The sequence below is a fragment of the Gekko japonicus genome, unplaced genomic scaffold, assembly GCF_001447785.1.
Source record: "Gekko japonicus isolate JY-2015 unplaced genomic scaffold, Gekko_japonicus_V1.1 scaffold62, whole genome shotgun sequence".
NCBI classification, from domain to species: Eukaryota; Metazoa; Chordata; class Lepidosauria; order Squamata; family Gekkonidae; genus Gekko; species Gekko japonicus.
This window is the reverse complement of record NW_015166419.1, coordinates 27,728-54,021: the sequence shown is the minus strand read 5'-3', so window position 1 is coordinate 54,021 and position 26,294 is coordinate 27,728. Positions and strand designations below refer to the sequence as shown.

Here is a 26,294-nt window from a genome sequence, read left to right as displayed (position 1 = left end):
GGGGGGCTTTTAAAACAAAAATAGTGTTAGATTATATTCAGGGCTCTTTTTGTAGAAAAAGCCCAGCAGGAACTCATTAGCATAATAGGCCACACCCAACAGCAGGAACTCATTAGCATATTGGGCCACACCCCTGACAGCACAGCTCATTAGCACATTAGCACCCACGTTACCAGAAGTGTGGTTATCCAGCCACACCCACCTTTTGCTTGTTATTCTGTTTACCTTGTTTGTTGTCAAAACCCAGGGCCTTTTTTTGTAGCAGGAACTCCTTTGTGTGTTCGGCCACACACCCCTAATGTAGCCAATCCTAATGAGTTTCTGCTGTTGGGTGTGGCCTATTATGCTAATTAGTTCCTGCTGGGCGTGGCCAACTTGGGAGCCAGCCGGAACTCCGTTCCTGTGCGTTCCTGCCCAAAAATAGCCCCAGTTATAGCAATGTGTCTGTTACTGATTTTAAGCTATGTCACTTACCAGTGGTAAATTGCCAATTTGAAATTATAGCTGTACTTAACATCAGCAATAGCATTAAGCTATAGCAGTGAGGCAAAAACTGAATCTTTTAAAAAGCCCCCGAAAGCTGCCTAGTGGCACGGGGGAGAGAAATGGCAGCTGTGGGGTGCTGTAGCAATTAAAGTACAGGAGAAACTCCTCTGGGGTTGCTCTAACGCTTTCGGATTGACTCTGCCTTCCCAGTGGCGCCATAAGGAACACAGAAAATCATTGCAGCCTCTGGTACTTTTTAATTCCACCTTTCCTCCAAGAAACACAGGGCTAGCTTATGTGGCTCTGCCTTCTTCCCCTTCCCCTTAGCCTTCTGAGGTAGCCTGGCTCAAGAAAAAAAGTGACTCACCCGAGGTCACCCACTGAGTTTCATGGTTGAGGGGAGGTTTGAATCTGATCTTCCCCACGCCCAGTCAGAAACACTAACCACGGCATAGTAGCCATTAGTGAGAACCACCACCTCAGTCTTCACTTGGCATATGGTCTGTTAACTCAGTTGTGTTGTGACGTACGCGAGTGAGAACACATTCCAGAGTCCAGAGAAGGCAGCTCTAGTGCCTTCTCATGGTTTCTTGTCCTTGCCCCTCTTCCCGGCTGCAGATCCCACCTTTGTACCTCTAGAGAGTTCTGGAGCCACAGTGGAATCTGAAATACTATGAAAACATCTGCAAAGTATAAGTGGTCGGTAGCAGGTCAACCTATGGAGCAAGCACAGCATTTTAAATATTTAGGAATCATCTTTCAAGCAAATCTTTCCTGGAAGGTGCACTTGAATTCTGCCATTAGAGCTGCTATGTGTATAAGGTTTTATTATTCCACGGGTGGCCAATATGTTCCTGCAGCAGTTAAAGTTGCTGAGCAGATGCTATATGCCGTTGGGGTCTGGATCAGTGCAGTAACAGACAACACTGACAGACGTCTGTTAAGATTCTTACACAATATTCTGGGAACTCTTTAGTGCGTGTCTGGAATAGCCCTGAGAACTGAAGTTGGGGAGATGTCTTATGAAGGAAAGGCCTGGGGAAGAGCATTCAATTTGGAAATCAGGACTTTAAAATCAAACCCAGATCTAAACCTCCTCAGACTAGTCAAGTTGGACTATCACACAAGTGATTGGGACAGATTATTGGACCGTAAACTATTATGTCTGTGATCGAAGTCATGAGTAGACAGGAACTGTCACAGCTCATTAGAAGACGTTTGAGAGACTTTGACTACGAGAGCATGTTGATTAGAGCCCACAGTGTGTGCTCAACCTTTTCAGTAGGCATTCAGCCTCCAACAACAATGCCAAATTATTAGAGATAATTCTTCCAAAGCATGGAAGGGCATTCATGCTGTACCTTCAGCTGTGATGTCAGGAAAATTTAATGGGATTTCATACTCAGATTGACTCTGTAATTGTGGCAGCAATAAAATCAACTCTGTGGATCATATTTTGCTTGATTGCCCCACATTTTCAGCTCTAAGAAATGAACTGATCTCCCCTTTATTTAATCAGGATTTCTTCCCAGAAGGGAAAGCATCCTGATTACTTAGCGATAAAGACAAACAAACTACCCTGCATGTGGCAAAATTTCTAGCAGCTGTTGTCAAATCACAATGACAACCAATGCTCCCTCTAAGCTGCGGAGTCTTGAGAGCAGAAATTCTAATTTGTGAGCTACTGGCATTAAATTTGTGAGCGAGCGATTTGGCTGCTGCATCAATTAGTTTGCTCTGGAGCCCTCCTTCCTGAGCTCAGACAAAAATGTGTGAGCCAGAGGCCAAAAATCTGTGAGCTAGCTCACACTAACTCAGCTTAGAGGGAACACTGATGACAACTTTTGCAGTAGCAACCTTTAAGTTCTTCCATGTTTTCCTGTGAAATTAGGTCTATCGTGGGATGAGGGTTTGCTGTTTATGACTCTGGTTGCAAAAAACAGTAAAGATAAATAAATAAATAAATAAATAAATAGAGAAAACGTCTGTGATTGCCTTGTGGACCAACTCATACACTCAAGCATCTGGCAGAGGAAAACTGGGATCTGCTCCTCAAAGGAAGGCTCATGCTCAGGAACCATGTCATGAGCCCTATCCTCTCCACAATTGGACATTGTCGAAGGCCATTTTCACACGCAGTGTCGATTTGCTCTGCAATAGCTTCCTCCTCCACCAATTTAGAAACCAAGAGGATGATGAAACAGAATTGTCCTACAACTTCTGACTGCTCATCATTCAAAGCACAACTCAGCAGGATGGTGAAGTGACCAGCTGTGCCCTGTGTGGTGCCTTGGAGTTCACACACTTGCATTTCCATGCCTGAGTGTTAGAGACACGTCCAGCATCTAATCCCTATTCTGAGATTAAATTTCTACAGAACCTGGGGAGGGAGCTGAACTCTGATGAGGGAGATTGCAGAATACTTGCACTCATAGTATTTAATTAGGCACCTCTCAAAACAGGCCAGAATAGGAACAGTAATTATTATAGGATGTAGACCAGAAAACAGGGCCTGTTACTGGTGAATTGGGGGAGTGTGGAGCATATAGCAACCTGGAGCATCTGTCCTCTTCTCTCAGCATTCATGGTGGTTATGCTAAGAGAATGCCTGCTCTGTTGTATCACATATCTCAGAGTCATTAAGAACTTGGATTATCTCTGTCCCCAGAGGGAAGTAATACACATTCTGTGTCCCAAAAAGGTTATCTCTGTCCCCAGAGGGGATAAACCAGCCTTATAGTGTTGGAAGCATGGCATTTATGTTCAATGTATCAGCTCAGGGGAAGCATAAAGTTCTGAGGGGTGCCTCAGACATTGCATTTTTCCTACTCAAAGATCAAATCCTTGTAATGGATACACCCATTGCTCTTTTGTGATGCATGCACCATGTTTTTCCAGAAACAATAATTTAAACAAAATTGACATATAATTTCTACTTACAATGTACTCAAAGGATGTCTTCCCCCTAGGGCTCCCAAATCTCGCCAAATAGCGGCGGGGGGGGGGATCCGCATGTCTTTGCAGAATCCGTGCTGCGGGGACGGCGAGACACGTACCACCGTCACCAGGACATGACGCTACACGTTGCTCTGGCGGCGGGGCTGTTTGGAGCCCCATTGCCAGAGCGACGCATAGTGTCATGTCCTGGTGACGGCGGGTGCAACGCGTCTCGCCGTCCCCGCAGCAGGGATTCTGCAAAGACATGCGATCCCCCATCGCGACTTGGCAACCCTACTTCCCCCCTCCCCCACACAAAGCTTGTTTCCTGTAGGAAAAATGTCCAGAACTGTAACTACATAGAGCTCCACCCAGAAAAATTCTGTATTGAAGTAATACACATTCTGTGTCCCAAAAAGCTGAATTCTGCAACCCATTTCAAATCATGCACATTTGCATGTTTTGTCTTATTTTGCTTCTGCTGGTTCTGGGGAAGGGTAAGGGGGGCAGAGAAGGGGGGCAGGGCTGCTGGGGGGAGAGACAAAATCCACGGGGGGGGGGCTGAGTCAGCTTGAAGGCTTGTGAAGCTGAGTCATGCTGCATTCAGAGAATGAATTTCAATTTATTTTACTTTTGATGCAGTCCTGCATTGCAGCCACTAGAGGCACAGAGAAGGCAGAACAAACAGCAGTAGTTCTGACTACCTCCTGGTCTGGCCTTTTTGCAAATTTTGCTACAAAGAGGCTGAGGCAAAAACATGAGATGCTGCTAGCCCCATCAACTAAGGCAGCATTAGAGCAAGGCAAGACCATCAAGCACAGCTGGTGTCTGCTACAGTAGTTGCCAGGCTGTAGCCTGCTAATAAGGCTGTTGTTTCTAGCAGTCTGTCATTTCTCTCTTCCATTCCTTCCACCCAGCTGTGTAGTTTAGTCAGCCAAACAAGAACTTGCAAAGGGCACCAGCCCTGTCAGTGTGTTGTAGCAAAATAGAGCAACTTTTCATTTCCTTAATTTCTCATCCTCTTTTTCCACAGTTTTCTTCTCCATTTTGTTCTCTTCCTTTCATGATATGACTTCATTCTCTCCCCCCTCCAAATATCCAGTTTGGTCTCAACCACTCATCATTCCTATCCTGGTTGGTAGTAGTACAGCAGAAAACCTTTTATTATGAACGGAAAGGGGGGACAGTTAGTATTTTCCCCATGAACTATCAAAGTAGTAAAATGATGCTCCCCCCACTTTACATGTATATTAATGAAATGTTAACCTATTTTAGTATTTATACATGTGGAACAGAAGTTAGAAAAAAATAACCCAATTAGATTTAATTATTTTTAAAACACTGTTGAGGCAATGGATTATTGTTTTTATTATTGTAGTGGTAACCCCTTTGTAAAATGCTACTTTACTATTGTGAGCATTAAGCTTCATGTTATGTGACAAATGATGTAATCTTTTTTTAAAATATGTCAGCAAAAACAGTTCCAGTGATCCCACAATTTCTCATCTAGCTCCACTACATAACCCATTTTGCCCCCACTTTTATGTACAGGTATGAGTGTAAACTGAAATACATTTCTTACTGATTTATTGAGACATGAAGAGTTTGTGAACTACAGATCACTTTATGAGAGGTAAGAAGTGTACCCTGGTCCCTGCCACACAGCAGGGAAAACACCGGCCAAAGTGCGGCTAATTAGAGCCGCACCAAAATAGAGACGCTGCGGCGGGGTCCCACGGATCCCCTGAACTGCGGTGCCGTTGCTCCCCGGCACGATCAGATGCCGGGGAGGAAGACACGGTTGGGAGGGGGAGGCTGCCGAACTGTGCATGTGTGAGCATGCGCAGTTCGGCCAGGAGCTGGGGATGCGCCGGCAGAAGGATGCACCAGCGATCCCACGGCCAGCCTTGATGCGGACTTCCCGGATGAACCACCTTGGTAGGTGGTTCATTTTTGCTGCGGGGTTTTCAGCGGAAGGGCCGGATCGGGAACGGGCGCGCAACACTTCCCAGATGTTGCGGTGGGATCGCGCCCGTTTGCTGCAACCCCGATCCGGCCCAAAACCTCTCGTGTGACCGGGGCCCCTATATTGGAAACCATATGTGTGTTTATGTGTGTGTGCGTGTAAATACAAAATTAGACATACGACTATGTACAGAAATATTGAGAGGAACAGGCTGTGTGCAAAGTGAGTAGATGAATTGGGCATTTTTGGCAGGAACAGCTTGGCTGGGAAGAGGTGAGGAAAGCTGCTCCTGCTTCTTTTATACAATTTTGAAGGCTTAAATAGATACTAGGGGCCTTCCCCTGATCACTGGACTTGCAGTATTTTAACAGCAGAATGAATACTGAATGAGCAATTCTTCCTCCTGCCAAAAGAGTTGCACAATACCTGATGAAGCAACAGCAAGAGAAATTTCCTTTTTTGGTGAACTCTAGGCAAAAATAGATTTATAACAAATGTTGTACTCCACTTTTGTTTTCCTTAATGGGGACCCAAAACAGCTTCCACTGTTCTACTGTCCTCCATTTTATGCTCACAACAACCCAGTGAGGTGGATCTGGCTAAACTTATGTGACTGGTCCAGGTCACCCAGCAACCTTCCACAGCAGATTGGGGATTCAAGTATTAGAGACATGACAGGTTGCATAAAACCTCTCTTATTACATGTTGCTTATCATAGAAAGTTAGTTCAGAAATGTCCCTCATTTTTTTAGTATAACCTACATATTTTCAAACATATGTTGATAAATGGCAGGTTAGAAGCTTTTTTTTTTTTTAAGGAAGTGAGAGAGCTGGGATTCTCAGAAAGTTGAGTAATTTTCTTTTTACATGCTTGAGGGAAATTGTGACACATCCACAGCCTTGAAAATATAATGTGTGAAGACGCTTTCAATATCATTCTCAGTAGCAGCAGTCTATACCAAATCAGTTTGTTGACCAGCGTAATATTATTATTTTCAAGCCTTAACAGCTCCAGCTCCTGGAACATTTAACAAAATCTGCAGTTTTAATAAAATGCAAAGTCTGGCTGCTTCCTTGCTAGCTTGGGAATTTTTTCCATCCCTCCAGAAACAACAATTATCAAGTCTGGCCAAATTTCTGACTCCTCAGTAATTACTAGTAACAAAGAGCAGCTCTTTAGGGCTTTCTTAATATTGCATTAGTTTTTTTCTTCTTTTTTAAGAAAGAGGAGAAACATGTTTCAATTACCTCAAAAAATCTGATTACATGAGGGTCAAACAATTAAGTTAAATGGTGCATGGATTCATTCATTATTCTCCCAATCCATAATCTCTGCTGTTCAAGGGCAAACTGCCAACCAGCTCCAGGAACTCCAGAGTGGAAGATAGAGGACTTTGCTGCAAGCAGGAACGTTCATGGCCCATAATGCTTGCATTTGGTTATGGCTTACCTAGACGAGGGCAATTAGCTCAGGTCAAACTCCATCAAGGGCTGAAGTCTGGACACAATGTAGTAAATCCAGGGCATCAAAGAGCTTGGGCCCACCATACCTTTTCTCTGTACAAATGTTTGCATTGTACACGATATTTTGTCATGATGAAAAATTCTGCGTTAGCCCCAAATATTTCCTGGCATCCAATATTTTCTGCATCTCTTAGCATTTTATGGCAAAGAGCCCTCCCTCCATTTTCCCAAACTAAATCCACCGCAGCGCCTAAAATTTGCAAGTGGTGCAGTGTGCTGGGGTGGGGATGCAACAGCTTTCAGGCTCTTGAAAACACAGGCTCAATGGGCTTTTCGTCTGCCCTTACCTTGGGCAAAGAGGTAACTCCTTTTTGTGTGTTCTGAATCTGCTACTGATCAATCCCATCAAACTCTAGAAGTAGGAGACAAGACAACCAATGTCTCTCTGCCTGTCCTCTCTTCAGAACTCCCATTTTAGATGCTTCTATCTTATTTGTGGAGCTGCGGTGGCTCAAGTGGTTAAGACGCTGAACTGCAGGCTGTGGAAGGTCAGTAGTTCAGCAGTTCGAGACCCGGGTGCCGCATGATGGAGTGAGCTCCCATCTCTAGTTCCAGCTCCTGCCAACCTAGCAGTTCGAAAGCACGAAATTGCAAGTAGATAAATAGGTACCACTTCGGTGGGAAGGTAACAGCGTTCCGTGCGCCTTGGTGTTTAGTCATGCCGGCCACATGACCACGGAAACATCTTCGGACAGCGCTGGCTCTTCGGCTTGGAAACGGAGATGAGCACCGCAACCCTAGAGTCGGACTCGACTGGCTTTCGAGCAAGGGAACCTTTACCTTTTTATCTTATTTGTGTATATGATATCTTTTCTGAGATGGGGGCAGCCAAAGTCGTACCACCTTACAAACGTGTGGCCACCCCGTCAGTTTATAAAAAGGCAGTTGAGAATTGACAGTGAGACAGTGGAGGTCTCCATCACGATTGTTCAACTTCCTCTCAAGAGACTCCCTCATGTCACAGCTGAGTGAGTGTGCAGAAGGCTATTTTTGTCTGGTTGTCATGCACTGTCGAGGGAACTTTTACATAAATCCATAGCGGTGGGGGGGGGAGAAGAGTGGTATTTGCATTGTGATGGTATTGCACATCAATCATGGCCTCATATTGTGTTTCCATTGCTTGGCAACAGAAAGGTGAATACTTGGTGAAAGCAGGCCAGACGGAAGGCTCAGGGCTGCCACCCAAAATGGCATCCCTGCGTCCAGTTTTCCAGTCCTTCATAAAGTCTAGTGAAAATCATTGTGTCATCTGATGATCTACGGCTTTACCATCTGCTGCTGGGGGCAGTGCAACCCTTTGTGTGGAGACAGCACATCGCACAGGGATTATCAGTAGAGTTTTATCAGAGAGAGTTAGACGCAAGGATGCCATTTGGGTGCATCTGTGCTGAATGGCTAGGAATGCCTATGGAAGTAAACCGGCAAGGCCGGGCCCAGAAAGACTACTGGGTAGTGGATAATCCAGATGGCTTTTCTAGGGGAGCAATTATATGAATGGAACCCAGCATTTGTATTTGATCTGCTGACGCGATGATTCACAGAAAAATCTGTGAGCAGCAGCCACTGATATGGTCCTGAAATGAGCTCTGGGAGAGAGAACAGAGCTCTGTGTGCACAACAGCTTTACTCTGCTTACACATGGAGGCTTTTCTCTGCCTTGGCTTCCAAACTGCACTGCTTGTTTACAGGAAGTTTCCACTGTGCTGTAACCTTCCTGTTTCTAGGTCTTCCCCATCCCCAGTCAGCTCTTTTCTAATCCCCCCTTTTCGCGAAGAATGCAGTCCAGGTCTGTTAGCACACTGGAACAGTGTGCATTTTCCTAACCATTATTTCATCTTGCCCAGTCATGTCTTTAATCTGATCAGCAGCAACTGTCTGTGGTCTTAGGAAGAAGAGCTGCCCATGTGGCTAGTTAAATGTTGCCACTTTTTTCCCAGGCTATGCTCCTGTGCCTTTAAGAGTAGCTGGATACTCAGCGTTCTCCCCCACACACACACACACCCTTTTCAGGCTGCTGTAAAAAGCATACCAACAGGTCCCAGGAAACACACAGCAACCCTCAGTGAGTGCAGGAATGTTTCAACTTTTCCTCTGAAGTAACAGTTGCTGGCTGATATGGGGTAAAATGGCCTGACTCGCTCTGGTGCTTTTATCAGGAAGTTCAATCTGCAGAAAGGGGAAGCTTTTTTCCCCTCCTTGTTATCTGCCAATCAAATCGCAATGAAGGCACAGGATGGGGGGGGGGCAATAGAAAAGTTGCCAACTCAATGTGCCATGCTTCTTGCAGTACTGGTGGTGCACTGTGTTGCCAAATCAGAAATGTGATGGCATCACCCAGATGATATCTAAATCAGTTGTGGGTGGATGGTGCCAAACAGTGGTGAGATGGACACTTCCTGCAGACCTTGGACAGCAACATGGAGTATGTCTCCTGAGAAACCTGTATAAGGGTAAAGAAGCAATGGTTAGAACCGAATATGGAACAACTGATTGGTTTAGCATAGGGAAAGGAGTACGACAAGGATGTATATTGTCACCTTGCTTATTTAATTTATATGCAGAGTACATCATGCGAAATGCCAGCCTGGGTGAATCAGAAACCGGAATTAAGATTGCTGGGGAAAACATCAACAACCTCAGATATGCAGACGATACCACTCTAATGGCAGAAAGTGAAGAGGACCTATAGAGCGTCTTGCTCAGGGTGAGAGAGTGCAAAAGTTGGCTTGAAACTCAACATCAACAAAACTAAGATCATGGCATCCAGCCCCATCACTCCTTGGCAAATAGAAGGGGAAGTTATGGAAGCAGTAACAGACTTCACATTCCTGGGATCCAAGATCACTGCAGACGGTGACTGAAGCCATGGAATTAAAAGACGCCTGCTCCTTGGGAGGAAAGCGATGGCAAACCTACACAGCATAACAAAAAGTACAGACATCACCCTGCCAACAAAAGTCCGCATGGTCAAAGCAATGGTATTCCCAGTAGTCATGTATGGCTGCGAGAGTTGGACCATAAGGAAGGCCGAGCGCCGAAGAATAGATTCTTTTGAATTATGGTGCTGGAGAAGACTCTTGAGAGTCCCTTGGACTGCAAGGAGATCAAATCAGTCAATCCTAAAGGAAATCAACCCTGACTGTTCCCTGGAAGGCCAGGTACTGAAGCTAAAGCTCAGATATTTTGTCCACGAAATGAGAGGGGCCACTCACTGGTGAAGACCCTGATGCTGGGAAAGATTGAAGGTAAAAGAAGGGGATGGCAAAGGATTAGATGGTTAGACAGTGTTATCGATGCAACGAACATGAAGTTGAGCAAACTCCAGAGGATGACGGAAGACAGGAGGGCCTGGCATGATGTGGTCCATGGGGTCGCGAAGAGTCGGGCTTGACTGTGCGCCTGAACAACAACAACAAAAGAACAAATCAGGACATTGAGGCTGCGGGAACTGAGAAACAGAGGCAAAGCAATCAGGCTGGGGGCAAGGGAGAATAAGAGCGAGCACCCCTCATGTACCAGCTTATCTCCATGGTTGCAAGGAGTAAGTCTTTTGGTTTCCCAGCCTGCTGGGGAAATGATGCAACAGAGAGCTCAGTATCCCCAGGAGGAGCCAAGTCATATCAAATGTGCTCTTGCACAGCTAGCCAGGAATACTGCTGAGGTTTTCTGCTCCCAGCTCTTAGCAAGTTAATAATATAAGGGAGAATGCTCATGAGGCTCAGTGCCTGGAGCAAAGTAGATTAAAGTGGGTGTGTTTCTCCGACTATTAGGGCCTGAAGCACCCATTTTTCTTCCAGGATTAAAATCATACACATGCTTCACTCTCACACCTGAAAATGTAGAGCTTTCCATGAAGACAGAATCAGACGGGCAAGCCATGTTGGTCTGAAGCAGCAGAACAACGTTTGAGTCCAGTGGCACCTTTAAGACCAACAAAGTTTTATTCAAGGTGTATGAGCTTTTGTGTGCACGCAGACTTCTTCAGATACAATGAAATGGAAGTTACCAGTCCATATACATAGGTAGACAGTGGGCGGCCTATACGCAGGGGCTGTGCATCAGGCAGAGATGCAGTCGACAGCATCATCTGTGGGTGGATTCTTTTGGGCTTGCAGGAGAGGTTATTGATTTATTTCTCTTCCATGAAGCTCTGGGAACTGAATGTCAGTAACTCTGGATAATTTCCTTCCCTCCTTTAAAGTTTATGATTGTTCATTTGCGCTAATTCTTGATGTTGTCTACTCCAGTTATGTAACTTGTAATAAATGCCTAATAAAGGTCTCTTATTTATTTCTCACAGCATAGTGGTGTGCTCCATCCATATATGCCTTGGGAATCCCTGTCCTATTCTGTACTGAGGTTCCAAATAATGATTCTGCTAGAGAGAAGGGGGAAGAGGGGAAGAATTCTTCATCATTATTCACTAGTGATAGGGCCAGAACTTATAAGGTGCAGAAAACTAAGCTAAGGGGAAACCTTCTGTGCGGTGCAATCATATGCCAATGTATCTCCTAATATGCTCAATGGGGCTTACTCCCAAGTAAGTGAGCAACAAAATTGCAGTGTGATGTTAAGACTCGTTTAGCAGTGGAATCAACTGCCAGGAAATTGATGGTGCTTTATGTGCTGATGAGTGATTGGCAGCCACAGAAAAAAAAAATTAAAGTTGGCTTTCAATCCCCATTGTGTGTCACCCAAGTAAAGATGTTTAGTTGATTAGTCATCTCTTGGTTGCATTTAAATAAATTTGTACTTTACTAAAACCTCAGTCCAGGTGTTTTTAAAAAAAAGATATTGAAGACATTGTAAGAAGACTGTAATAAGCATGTTACTGTGTTGGATCCTACCAGCTTTTCCGCTCAATCCTGCCCACATAGTTCTGTTTCCTAATACAATAATTTGCATCCAGATGGGGCTAGACTAGAAGGCCTAAGTGTGTCCCAGCCTGTGGATCAGAACCCAACAGTGGGTCATAAAGCCTCCAAAAGTGGGTCCCAGGCCAGCCCTCCCTAATGGCAGTTCTTTGCATCCTTCTCTTTCTTTCCTTCTTGCCAGCTTCTCACATTCTCATCTCCTCCTCCTTCTTTGTGACAAAGGGGGGGGGGGTGACCGGCAACTAGTAACTTCAAGGTAGTAGCTGAAAGGGGGGAATGGCTGGAGGGTAGGTGGGAGCTGTTCAGCGTAAAACCAGGTAAAACCAGAGGGGGACAGTAAGAGGTGTGTGCATGTCTGGACTCTGTCTTGGTGCTGCTCCTTCAGCAGCCCAACCTCTTGCCCAGGCCTCCTGCATTGCTTCGCTGTCCTTTACCTGTGGTGGAAGACATACTGCACTAAGCCCATTGTCACCAGCCTCTTCACTGCCATCTGTGCTCTTCATGTATTTCCTCAACTCAGCACCTTCTAAGCTCACATCCTCAGACTCCAGCTCTGACCCAGTTGGCAGAGGAGGAAGAGATAAACTTCCACTTTCCTGTGGCTCATCGTGGGTGCAGTGGCACCCTTTGTGTGATATTTGTTGGTTTCTCAAAAATACCTGGTGGGCACTATAGAAAATGGAATGCTGGAATAGATGGCTGCCAATTTTAGAGTTTACCTAGGGCACTGAAAAACCTTGGGCCAACCCTGGATGGGTCACCGTACAAAGTAAATTTGGGCTTGTAGGTAACCAACCATACCAAAAAGGTTGGGAACCACTGGCCTGTAAAATCCCTTCCAGGGCTGTGATTCTGTGATTTCTATTCAGTCTCTCTGAACCAGCATCCAGTTCAGGTTTTGTGCATGAGCAACAACAGTTATATGTTCATCACCATTTTCCCCACATCCTCTCTTGTTTTGGATTTACTTTAAAGAATGTAAAGGATTGGGGGGAGGCTGTCATAGCAACTTCTCACCAGCACACTTATGTTGCTTCTGGTAAAAACTGGAAGTGATGTCCTTAGACACTCCAGGATTTACAAAAACTCTATGGTTTTACCACAGTTTTTGGAAAAGGCTAGAGTGTCCCCATGTCACTTACAGTTTTTACTAGAAGTGATGTAAGCATGCCAGCATGACACCGGTGCATGCTCCCCCACTGATTTTTTCCCACTGACACCAGAGGTGCTGGCAGGCAATAAGACTGGATAGTGGGAGGCATCCCTAGTATAGGGCAGCCTAGATAAAGTGCTTCTTGTGCACAGGGTCGATAGGAGATAGGGTTGCCAGTTGCCCAGTTCTAGTGGTGGAACTCCAGCCAGCACTCCAAATTCCCCCTCCGTGCTCAACAGGGCAGTGGGGAGAAAATGGGGGGAAACAGCCACAATGTCATTTCTGGATGAAAAACTGGCAGTGATGTGAGCACATCGTGCCACACTCTAGGAATCCTTCCAATCTCTATAATAAAAACCAGAGAGGCAGGTAACCTTAGGGGAATGGGATTTGAGGGCCTCTGCACTCTACACATGGACAGAATACTAGTGGGACACTAGTATTGTCAGCCACAATAACTTCTATCCATTCCTGGATCCAAATGCAAATTTGCAACCACATCAGATCACCACATACAATGGAAAAAGGCAACCACATCAGATCACCACATACAATGCCCTATCTCCATGAAGGTTATCTTAGGACTGGGCCCAACATGTTTGAATTTATCTTTGTATTGATATAAACTTATGAAATAGATTGTGTGGCCTTTCGTTTTGTCTTCTGTTGCCACCTACAGGCATGCAAGTACTTGGGGGAGGGGTCCCTGCACTACAGGTAGGGTTGCCAACTCTGATTTGGGGGATTTCTGGAGATTTTGAGGGTAGAGCTTGGGGAGGACAGGGTTTGGGGAAGAGAGGGACCTCAGCAGGGTGTAATCCCATAGAGTCCACCCTTCAAAGTAGCCATTTCTTCAGGGGCTTATCTCTGTCATCCAGAGTTCATCTGGAATTCCGGGAGATCTCCAGGCCCTAGCCTTAGGTTGGCAACCGTAGCCACAGGGTTCAGGGCTGGTATGAATCATGGGCTGCTTTTCTATTTTTCAAACTGTGGGCTGCAGCAAGCCCTTCGTCATCACCTCCCACAAGGGCAAGCAGTTGAAAACAGACTATGCTGTGGATTAAGGTTCTTATTTCCGAGCAGGTGTTATCACTTTGCACTTACGGAACCACCTACTGGTCTACCTTGCAGCTGGTGACAAGCCTGTCAGCTTTCTAGCACATAGAAACTGGCTGGCGCCTCCAACCACTGCATAATCTTCATTCCAGGAAAAGTTTCATCTGCTCCATTTCAATGTCAAGCTTCTGTTAAAGAAGGCCTCCACAAGTTGTGGCCTGTTTCTGCCCCCAAAGCAAATGGGACAAAATAGCGACAGGGATTTTACCAATTATTTGAAAGAGATGCAAATTAGAAGTAACCCAAACTGAAGTCCCTTGCCCCTTTGTTGTATGTTACTACATATTTCATCAGTATGCTTCATGGTAGCTTTTCAGCAGTTTTGCAGCACTGTAATTTGTGGCAAGACTTGCACTGCTCTCAGGAAGCAGTCAGGAGCTGCTTTCATCTACAGGAGGCAGGGGCTAGTAGGCTCAAAAAAGTGAGCAGGATCAGGATCAGCCAAGGTCTAACTAGCCAAGATACTAAAAGGTTCCTGAGTAAATCTTTTCGACATAAATAGCACCTGCTACTTGGAAAGGGGGGGAAATCTGAGTGTCCATCTTTTTTTTGCTTTCCAAGACTACTAACAGATTTGGGGCATCAGTTTTCATTTGCCAAAGACTGAAGGGGTAGAAGATGTTCAAACCCCATATATCCAGCTTCAATCCAAACTGGGGCTTTGTATGGCGGCTGTTCCTATTTTTAAAATGCTAATAATAACTATTCCTGGATCTCCCGGCATCTTCTTTAGTTAGGCCCAAAATGAATTTTGTTGTTTGTTTGTGTCAGTTGTCCTGGATTTTCCAGATTTTGCCAGCCTTCAGGTGTGACCCGGAGATCTCCAGGAATTACAACTGATCTGCAGACTCCAGAGGTCAGCTCCCCTGGAGAAGAGGGCTGCTTTGGAGGATAGTCTCTGTGGCAGCATGTCTCTGTTGAGCTCCGTCCCCTCCGCAAGCCTTGTCCTCCCCAGACTCCACCCCCAAATCTCCCAGGATTTCCCAACCTGAACTTGGCAACCCTGGTTCCAGATACTTTTTGTAACTAATTTTTGGTGATTCACTTCTTGAGTTGATCAAAAGGTTTGAAACAACCTAACCAATCAAGTGAACCTTGTTGCTGATGAGTGCGCGGACATACCTCCACAGCATTTCTCAGAAGGAAATGTACATTCATCCTTTTTCTGCAGTGATAAGCCTCTGAATGTTTATGCAGATCCTTGTAGAAAAGGAACTCTAACCCCTTCCCTGATCATTTTAGGTGTTCTTTCCAGCTCCATGGCAAACTGTTTTTGAGAAAGAGTGACCCATCTCATCACATCAGGCTGCTATCAAGGGCATAACTAGCATTGCCAACCTCCTGGAATTACAACTTGTCTTCAGATGACAGAGATTGGTTCCCCTGGAGAAAATGGCCGCTTTGGAGTGTGGACTCTATGACATTGTACCTGCAGAGGTCCCTCCCCACCCCAAACCCTGCCCTCCCCAGGCTCCACCCCTCCAAATCTCCGGTTGTTTCCCAACCCAGAGCTGGCAATCCTAGGCATAACCGTGATGGGGCCAATTGAATAGGGCTGCCAAGTGGGGGCGGGGGGCGGGTAAACCCCCGCTTTGGAAGCCCGATTTCCGCTACTGCGGAATCGGGCCCCGGGGGGGATTCCGCCCCCCGAAGTGCAGCGTGGCTGCGTCACCGGAGGTGACGCAACCACGTCGATCACGTTGGGGGTGTGGCCCCGATTGTCGGAGGGAAACTCTATGGTTTTCCCTCACGCACGCGCACAGATCCCGGGATGCCTCCCGGAGCCCAGCAAGGCTCCCCCGCCAGTAAGTTCTTTACACTTGGCAACCCTACAATTGAAAAGCTGGCACACCTCTGTCCCAGCAGCCGCTTCCTGCTTCTGTTTGCTGGGACGTCTGAGAACACAAGCTTTTAACGACAGGGTTATCTTTTTAGCTGTTTTATGATCTGCTTCTGGTCTGAGGTCTGGTTTATGGATTTGTTTAGGTGCTCACTTGGTGCTTTCAGCCATTTTTATGCAACTGGTTTGGTTTTAATGGTTTGTTTTGTTTTTATACTGATAACTTAGGATTCTTGTAAGCTGCCTTGAGCGGGACTCTGAGGTGGCGGGATAAAAATTTCCTAAACAACAACAGTAATCATGTAAAAAACAAACAAACTGGGACCAGTGGTGCCAGGGCTACCAGCTCTGATTTGTTCTGCCACCAGGGGCAGACATCCCTCCCTGCCGCACCCCTCCCCCATGCCTCCCCACGGAGTGAGGATTGGCTGGTTACAGCTGCAGGCAACTGCTGAGAGTTGCCATGCACAAGACCAATCTCTTGTTGCCTTGCTGAAGCAAGAGTTGCCTAGGGCCAGGGCAGCCCCGCAGTGGACTTAGCAGCCAACCTACCCAGCCCTGTCTGCCACTGTATAAGATCTGGAGCGATCTGCTCAAAACAGTCAAAGCTGGAGAAGGCCCAGCCAAGCCTGACTCTTACCTGCTCCATCTGATATCCCTGCAGATCAGCAAATGCCATGGAGTAGTTTCATTTCGATATTGGCCCTTCCCATCACTAATTTATTTGTTATTCTTGTGGGTGAGAATGAGCGTTACATGATACAATTATCCTAGTCACCGTGCATGTTCCCATTCGTGCAGAGGCGGTCTGGGGCTGTTGTTGATACATGCATATCAAGAAATTATGTTAACATCATCCTGTAAACCTTTATCTCTCAGCAGCCTTGCTGCATGTACATATACATTCAAATAACTAGCCAAAGTAATTTCCTCCTGTTGAGCCACAATTCTGCACTGACATTTTTGTCACTCGTTTGTCCCCATTGCTTCAGGGTCCCCCCCCCAAGTGTTTTGCTCTCTCTAATAGTCCCAGAAGGAGCAAACACATGTGGGAAAGGGGAGGGGGGACACAAAGCAGTAGGGAAAAATGAGTAACAAAAATGTCAGTGCGGAAGTAGCTCCCCATCTCCATTACCAAACCCTTGGCTCTTGCTTGTCTATAGATTAGATCCCCTCCCCTTCCCCCTGCCCAGGGAAATACCTGAGCTTTGGCAACAAAAGAAAGTGCTTCTTCACACAATGTATATTTAACTTGTGGGACTTGCTGCTACAGGATGTGGTGATGGCCATTAGTTTAGATGATTTAAAAAGAGGATTGGATACATTAATGTGAAATAGGTCCAACCAGGGGTATTTTTGGGCAGGAACGCAATTCCGGCTGGCTCCTGAGTTAGCCACGCCCAGCAGGAACTCATTAGCATAATAGGCCACACCCAACAGCAGAAACTCATTAGGATTGGCTACATTCGGGGTGTGTGGTCTAACATGCAAAGTGTTCCTGCTACAAAAAAAGCCCTGGGTTTTGACAACAAACAAGGTAAACAGAATAAGAAGCAAAAGGTGGGTGTGGCTGGATGACAACACCTCTGGGGACATGGGTGTGTGGATTAATATGCTAATATGCTGTGCTGTCAGGGTGTGGCCTACTACGCTAATGAGTTCCTGCTTTGGGGTGTGGTCTGTTATGCTAATGAGTTCCTGCTGGGCTTTTTCTACAAAAAAAGCCCTGGGTCCAACAAAGGACATTAGCTATGACAGCTGAATGGAACCTCCATGTTCAGAAGTATTATACCTCTGAATGCCAGTTACTGGAGGCAGCTGTGGGGGGAGACTTAAAACCCATACTGTGTGAAATAGGATGTTGAATTGAATAAACCTTTGGTCTGATCCAGCAGTATGCTCTTGCTTTCTTTATCAAATTCTAATCAAAATGTAATAAAAAGTTTGCTTTGGGAAATAAATGTGTTTTCAAAGATTCTGGAAAGAGAGAGAGAGAGACTATCATGTCTCAGTGTTTCATCTGTTTCAGGGCTTCCTGGGTGGTGTCCCAGGCATGCCCCATACCTATTCAGGGCTCTTTTTGTAGAAAAAGCCCAGCAGGAACTCATTAGCATAATAGGCCACACCCAACAGCAGAAACTCATTAGCATATTGGGCCACACCCCTGACAGCACAGCTCATTAGCACATTAGGCCGCACCCCCATGTTACCAGAAGTGTGGTCATCCAGCCACGCCCACCTTTTGCTTCTTATTCTGTTTACCTTGTTTGTTGTCAAAACCCAGGGCCTTTTTTCGTAGCAGGAACTCCTTTGCATGTTAGGCCACACACCCCTAATGTAGCCATTCCTAATGAGTTTCTGCGGTTGGGTGTGGCCTATTATGGTAATGAGTTCCTGCTGGGCGTGGCCAACTTGGGAGCCAGCCGGAACTCCGATCCTTTGCGTTCCTGCCCCAAAATAGCCCTGCCTATGATGTTCTTGTGGCTAGAGGTTTGCACAGTCATGGCTGCACATGACACAGGCCTTCCATAGCTTAAATGGTTGTGCCAAAAAAAAAGAAGTGAATTTGAGCTTGTTGCTCATCGCTTCATGGGAGCCCAGCTGCCTGACCCCCAGGGCTCCACATGGTTCATGCCCAGCTAAGAGGCAAGTGCATTCTCAGGGTCTCCCTGTTTTCCACATGGCAGTTTGGTGCTCAGGATCTGTCATAAAATCAGTAGCATCTAGCAGTCAAGTTTTCTCAGACTACGGAGCACACGCAGTCAGGTATAGCTAGTGCATTATATACAAGCCTTGCGACTGAGATGTAACATTAAAGTGTGCAGGGCTCTTTTTGTAGAAAAAGCCCAGCAGGAACTCATTAGCATAATAGGCCACACCCAACAGCAGAAACTCATTAGCATATTGGGCCACACCCCTGACAGCATAGCTCATTAGCACGTGTTACCAGAGGTGTGGTCATCCAGCCACACCCACCTTTTGCTTCTTATTCTGTTTACCTTGTTTGTTGTCAAAACCCAGGGCCTTTTTTTGTAGCAGGAACTCCTTTGCATGCTAGGCCACACACCCCTAATGTAGCCAATCCTAATGAGTTTCTGCTGTTGGGTGTGGCCTATTATGCTAATGAGCTCCTGCTGGGCGTGGCCAACTTGGGAGCCAGCCGGAACTCCGTTCTTGTGTGTTCCTGCCCAAAATTAGCCCTGAAAGTGTGTACTACCTTCCTTATAACTTGAAAACGTGTTTTTTTCCCCTTGACTGCGGGAGGAACAATGCGTTACACATCCAGTGTTTTTCTCATAGTTCCGATGCAGAGGGTGGGGCAGAGTTGGGGTGTTTGCAGTGGAGAACAGGTGGGTGGGGGTGTCTGCTTAACCTCCGAATACTCCCCTGTCCCCCAGCTTTATTTTTACTGTTTTTTCCACCACTGAGATTGGAGACAAGGAGAAGGCCAAGCTCAGACATTTTGGGGTAGCCTTTCCCATTCACTGATTCTCCCTTACAAATGCACCTTCTGCCAGATTCACATTCATAATATAAAATTCAACATGCAGAGACAAAAAAAAGAGAGTAGGGTTTCACTGTACATGCACAATAATTAAGTTAAAATTAACTTTATTGTTAGGAAATCTGATTGTGTGGAATTGAAAACATAAAAGGAAATAATATTGTTCTGAACCTGGCTTAAAGGTAGACTTTTTCATCCCGTGAACATGGAGGCTTCATTTAGCTATCGTAGCTAATAGCCCGTCCTACACAAATGTGTCCGATTCTTTTTTCCAAAGGCATGTGGCCACAGTGGACAGAGCCTTTTCCATGGTAGCATCCGGATTTATTTATTTATTTATTTATCAAACTTCTACCCCACCCTCCCCACACGTGGGCTGACGGTGGCTTACAAACAGGGCACCATGTGCCAATACAGAGTAAAAACAAACACAACAACAATATTAAAATTTAAAGTGCTCAATGTTAGTTGTCTTCAATGCGAGCAAGGTGGCGTTCAGCGGTACCGATTTGGCTTCATACAGTAGTACGGTCTTCCTAGAGGGCCGTCCTCGTTGTTGCTGAGGATCATTGGTGGTGGTGGCAGTGGCAACTCATACTCAAAAGCCTGGCGGAAGAGTTCCATCTTGCAGGCTCTGCGGAACTGTAAAAGGTCCTGCAGGGCCCTGATCTCCTCCAGGAGCTCATTCCCTGGTTGCAGCAAGCCAGGCCTCTCTGGGGCCTGGAATCATTAATCGATGTTGTGCCCCAGACCATAGTGCCCTTAGGGGTATATAGGGAAAGGAAGTCCCTTAGGTATGTCGGACCCTGACTTTAAAGGTCAAAACCAGCACTTTGAAGCTCACCCGGTACGCTATTGGCAGCCAGTGCAGCGCTTTCAGCACAGGCTGGATGTGCTCCCATCTAGGGAGACCCATTAAAAGCCTGGCCGCAGCATTCTGCACTAGCTGCAGCTTCCGGATTTGCGACAAAGGCAGCCCCATGTAGAGAGTGTTACAGTAGTCTAACCTCGAGGTGACCGTCGCATGGATCACTGTAGCTAGGTCATTGCGGTCAAGGAAGGGGACCGACTGCCGAATCAGCCTGAGATGATAAAAAGCCAATCGGGCAGTGGCTGCCACCTGGGCCTCCATAGTTAAGGAGGAGTCCAGGAGCACTCCCAAACTCCTGACCTCTGCCGCTGGCACAAGGGGTGCCCATCGAAGGCCCGGGGAGGGAGCCCTGTCCCTGAACCAACCCGACCCAGGCACAGGACCTCCGTCTTCGCTGGGTTCAGTTTAAGCCGACTCAGTCTGAGCCAACCAGCCACGGCCTGCAAGGCCCAGTTCAGATCTTCTGGGCTGGAGTCTGACCGGCCACCCAACATCAGATAGAGCTGGGCGTCATCTGCATATTGATGGCACCCAATCCCATACCTCCGGGCAATCTGGGCAAGGGGGCGCATATAGGTGTTAAACAACATCGGGGAGAGCACTGCTTCCTGTGGCACGCCGCATTCAAGCGGGTGTCTACAGGACTGCTGCTCCCCTAGCGCCACCCTTTGTCCCCAACCCTGGAGAAAAGAGGCAAGCCATTGAAGGGCAAGCCCCTGAATCCCGGTGTCGGCGAGGCGGTGGATCAGCAGCTGGTGGTCGACCGTGTCGAATGCGGCCGACAGAAGCCGATCTCCCCAGCTTCATCCAGCAGGCACCCAAGCTCTATGCAGATGTTTGCAAGCATGCACCATTGTAAGCACAAAGAGGCATTGTCCCCATTATTATTTTCAACAATCACACATCCACAAAGCACACACCAGGAGTGCTGCAAAAAGCAGGGTCCTGGTTGTGTGGAAACGCCCGCGTGCGTACATTTATGAGCACATAGAGCTCACTGCAAGTGGCAAGCCCAGCAAGCATGATCCTGCTCCCATCTATCCCATCTATCCATAGACACTGTGTTTTACTTTTTAACACATGCACAGAGCTCTGCATCATTAACAATGAGGCGCCAGTTAAAAACTTTTTTGTTTTAATTACTGAAGCCTTTGGCAATACTTGCTTGATTCATTGCCTCTCCCATTTCTGCATGGATTTTGCTGAGTTTATACATGTGGGTAGTTATTTTTATTCCACTGTTGTTTTTAACTGCTGTGAATTGTTTTTAATTGTTGTGAATCAGCATAAAGACCTGACTTAAGCAGCAAGGCAGAATGCGAATTCCTGAAGTCGCTAACTAAATATCTAAACACAGTCTCAAACATGCCCATTGTGATGCTAATTTTCACACACACACACACCCCCCAAAAAAGAAAAAAATAAATTCTGGAAACTGCATCAGTTATCTAAACAGAACTGCATCCAAAAAGTTTGGCAACTGTTCCAGTGGGATGTTGTTGGGGGGGGGGGATTAGTTGGCCACCCTGGCTCCCAATACAGCTTTTAATGAAGCAGCTGAGAGTCTGTGGTTTATAGAATCATAGAGTTGGAAAAGACCTCCAGGATCATCTAGACTAGACCAACCCACTGTACAATGCAGGAAATTCACACACACACACCCAAAAAAACACCCACACACGCACCCAGTGAGCCCTGTTCCGTGACCAGAAGATGGCAAAAAACCCTCCAGGATCCCCGGCCAAACTGGTTCAATGGAATAGAACATGCAGGGGTCATTTCCTGCAGGAGCGCACAGGAGCGGAGCTCTGGCAGTAAAGAGCCCAGGGGGCGGGCACATGCAACAAGCCCCACCCCCTGCTCCCAGCAGCCCTCTGTCAGAGCAAAAAGCAGCCAGGTAAGCTGCAGAGCCCCCCGTCCCACCCCCTGGTCCAAAACAGGCCGGTGGCACCTTTAAGACCAGGTTTTATTCAGGTACAAGCTCTCCCTCTTCTGCGAGGACAGATCTGCACACACACACCCCCCCAATAGCTAGCAATCCAAAACAGTCCAGTGGAGCCTGAGTGGTGGGTGTTGCCTTCTGACACACTTCCGGTGATGCCAGGGTGTGTGGCATATGCAAATAAGTTATGCTAATGAGTTATGCTAATGAGCTCCTGCACCTCTTTTTCTACGAAATGACCCCTGAGAACATGGATTACATGTTAAAGGGGCCAGGTTCCATCTCTGGCGACTTGGGTTATTTTAAAAATAGTATCTCAGGTAGAGAAAGACCTTTTCTTAGAGATCCAGGATAGCTGCTCCTGGTTGGCGTGGACTAGGGTCCCTAACCTTAGTGAACCTGTGCACACTTTCTGGAGGCATCCCAAACCTGCCAAATATTTTGAGGTGATTATAGTAGAGCGGTGGGGGGGGGTGTGCACAAGCCCACTAGCAAATCATTAGTTTTATTTCATTACCTTCAAGTCTCTGGGAAATGATTAGGCAGAAGCTGATCACAGTAAATCCCATTCATAGACACATTTAATCAGGATTGTCTTGAGCCACACCCCCAGTTTCAATGGAACTGTCAAGACTAATGGTTATGGCATTGCAGCCTGCGTCTCTTTAAACAATCTCTTTAAATTCACTTTTATAACTCCACTGATACTACACTGAAAAAAATCTTTACCCTACTTAACATTGCAGGGCACAGACAGAAGCTTGAAGAACAAACCAAACCCTTTCCTGATCGCTTTGGGGATTTGGAAAGGCTACGACACTCCATGAGAGTCACGCCCACCACCCCCAACCCACGAGGATCTTTGGGCACACCTGGTCACTTTGGAACGCAAGCACAGAGTCAGATACAAGGTAAGAGGGCTGGGTTCCTCAGCAGCAGTTCATCTCTCCGCAGGTCATCCTGTTGCCAGCCCCAGAGCTGGCCAAAGTCTCGGTTGTGATCTGGATAATCTGCAGAGCTGAATATGGCGCATACACTTCAGCTGGTCGGCTGACTGGCCTGAGTCCTCTGGAGCTCTTTGGTCAACCCACACAGTCCTGCAGAGGCCTGCTGTCTTCACTGTGGGATGCTGAGGACCACACTGCATGGCTTGATCGTGGTGCATGAGCGTGTGATAGCTTTCAGCAGGCCCTATTCACCCGTGTTCTTGCACCTGTCCCTGATCAGGCCGTGATTGTCCACATTTGTCCTGCTAAACCAAAGCCTTTCTGAAGTCGTAGTCAAGCCAGCGTGCAATCTCTTCTAAACCACAAAAGCTTTGCAACAACAAAACCACCAGTGTCGATTTGAGCCCAAGGTAGGGCTGCCAACCAATGTTCCCTCTAAGCTGAGTTAGTGTGAGCCAGCTCATAGTTTTTTAGCCTCCGGCTCACACATATTTGTCTTAGCTCAGGAAGGATGGCTCCAGAGCAAACTAATTTATGCAGTAGCCAAATCACTCGCTCACAACTTTAATACCAATAGCTCACAAACCAAAATTTTTGTTCACAAGACTCCCAGAATTATGACTGATTTTCAGACTACAGAGAACAATTCCCCTGAAGAAAATGGCAGCTTTGAAGGGTGGACTCTATGGTATTGTAGCACACTGAGGTCCTTCCCCTCCCTAAACTTCACCATCCCCGAGCTGTACCCCAAATCTCCACGAATTTCCAAACCCAGAGATGGTAACCCTAGCTAGGGAAACCATAAAGCTCACTGGGGAAGTCAGCAACTCCCTTCAAGTATAACCTGCCTCACAGGGTTGTTGTGAAAATAACAACAGAGAAGGACATTGTGTGAGTTAGCTCTTTAGAGAAAGTTTGGATCTGTGTGTAATTGAGAAAGCTAGTTAAGATCCATCAGTCTAGTTCGTCTGGAGCTGACGCTTATCATCTAGCGCTCGCATCCCACACAGAACCAGTATTGTCCTTCTCAAACCATAATTTTATCTATCTGTCCACCTGATGGCATACCGGTAGCCTGGCTTCATGCACTCATTACTGGGCTGTCAGAGGAGACAGAACATACCTGCTTTTTTGGAGGACATTTCTTATGATCCACTTTACACATGAGGGGGCCCTGCCAAGGAGGGCAGCCTAGATCTTATCTCTCCTTATATTTGGAGTAGCTTCTGTCCTATGGGGTGGCGAGATTGCATGCGCTCCCTCAGCCATTGGCCCGTCGGCTGCCAGTCAAGACTACTGGCGTGTCATTGGCTGGGGGGGGGCTTGGTCTGGAAAGACTGTGACTATCTCCAAGGTCACCCATCCAGCTTCGTAGCTGAGTGGGGCTTTGAACCCGCCTCTCCCAGACTTGCATCTGACACAGTAACCTCTACACCACAATGTATCCCTACCCACAAACCACATGCTCCATCACTGAACTGTGACCTCCACTCATTTCACTTCCAGATGAGAAAAACAAAGACACCCCCCCCCCCCCCAGTTTCCTTCCTTTGCTTCTGGGAATCCATTAAGACCTTGATTTTCTCCAAGGCTGTTATGGAAACAGAGACCATCTTTTGTTGCTTCGGGGTTTGTTTGATCTGGAAAGGGTCTGCAAAGCTTGAAACCCAACTTGTGCACTGCCTGGCAAAGAGAGGAAGCACCGGCAGCCACAATTAAAAAAACAACAACGGACAATGGGAGCAAACATGACACCCTTTTTCATGCTACTGACCTCCACTCCCCCCAACAAGGCAGAAAGAGTGGTCAGCCCCAGGAGACTGTGAAATTATACCCATTGGGACTCAGACTTGTTCAACATGCATTCTTTGTTTCCCAGTTCCCTGATCCAAAGTGCTGCCATTTCCGTTGATAGATCGGGTCAGATATTTGGAGTGTGAGGGCCCATGGCTCAGCACTCACAATGGTGAAATTCTTACCTCTAAATGGGCTTATTCAGTTAAGGCAGCAGCTGGTACGATTTCGAGAAGAAAATAAACATTTCTTTCAAATATTTTGGTTGGCAGTGCGACAAGCAAAATACTTGCCCTTGGAATTGCCAGGGCCTGAGGAAAGAAGTAAGGCAGTAGGGGAGGCGATCTCGAAATACAAGTCGAGCAGTAGTTTAAAAAAAATTTAAAAATAAAATTCAGAGCCATAAAACTCTGTGACAGCTTTTACTTTAACCAGTCAATTCTGTGCACAATTATGCTGCATGCAAGAGGAGAAAATAACCATTTGCCAGCTCTTCTGGCTGCAGACAGAGCAAAGAGGCAAGAGACAGTAAAAGCATAAAAAGTTTGAACTCCCCTTATCCTCAGGGCTAGCTCCAACTCACGAAGGAGGGGGAGGCCACAGCTTCTGGTAGTGGATGCCTTTCATCTGCATAACAGAAGGATTTGGAGCTCTGCAACTGGTTTTATTTTTAATTACTTTGTACCCTGCCTTTCTCTCCAGTGGGGACCCAAAGCAGCTTGTGTAGTTTTCCTCTCTCCATTTTATTCGCACAACAACCCGAGGTAGCTTAGGCTGAAAGAGTGTGACTGGCCCCAAGGTCACCCGGTGAGCAGCCATGGCACAAGCGGAGATTCAAACCTGGGTCTCCCACTCTTAACCACCACACCACACTGACTCTCTTGTGTGTGTGTCTTTTTGCTCAAAGCGCATGCTTTGACATCCCATCCTTTATTTATTGACTACATTTCTGTTCCACCCTTCCTCCAAGCAGCTCAGGGTGGCATAGAAGGTTCGCTCCCCACCGCATTTTGTCTTCAAAACAATCTTGTGAGGTAGGTTGGGCTGGAGGCTGTGACTGGTCCAAAGTTAACTAGTGAGCTTCCATGGCAGATTGGGGATTTGAACCTGAGCCTCTCAGGCCCCAGTTCAACAGTAACCATTGTCCCATGCTGCTGTCTTCTGCTGAGTCAGACCACTGGTCCACCTAGCTCACTATTGTTGACTTTGGCTGGCAGGACCTTTCTGGGTATCAGGCAGAGAAAGGTGTTTGCCAGTACCCGCTACCTGAGATCCTTTACCTGGAGATGCAGAGGGGACCCGTTTTTACCCCTTTTAGCATAAAATGGGCTCTCCGAAT

The 26,294-nt window shown here is 46.7% G+C and overlaps 1 protein-coding gene across 1 annotated transcript in view; it reads left to right on the top strand.

Moving 5' to 3' along the window:
* Nucleotides 1-26,294, top strand: part of RUNX3 (runt-related transcription factor 3) — a 91,625-nt gene that overhangs the window by 55,715 nt on the left and 9,616 nt on the right. The window contains exon 4 of the mRNA XM_015411620.1: nt 22,961-23,125. Within this exon, the coding sequence (XP_015267106.1) occupies nt 22,961-23,125 (165 nt within the window). The remainder of the gene's footprint in view (nt 1-22,960; nt 23,126-26,294) is intronic.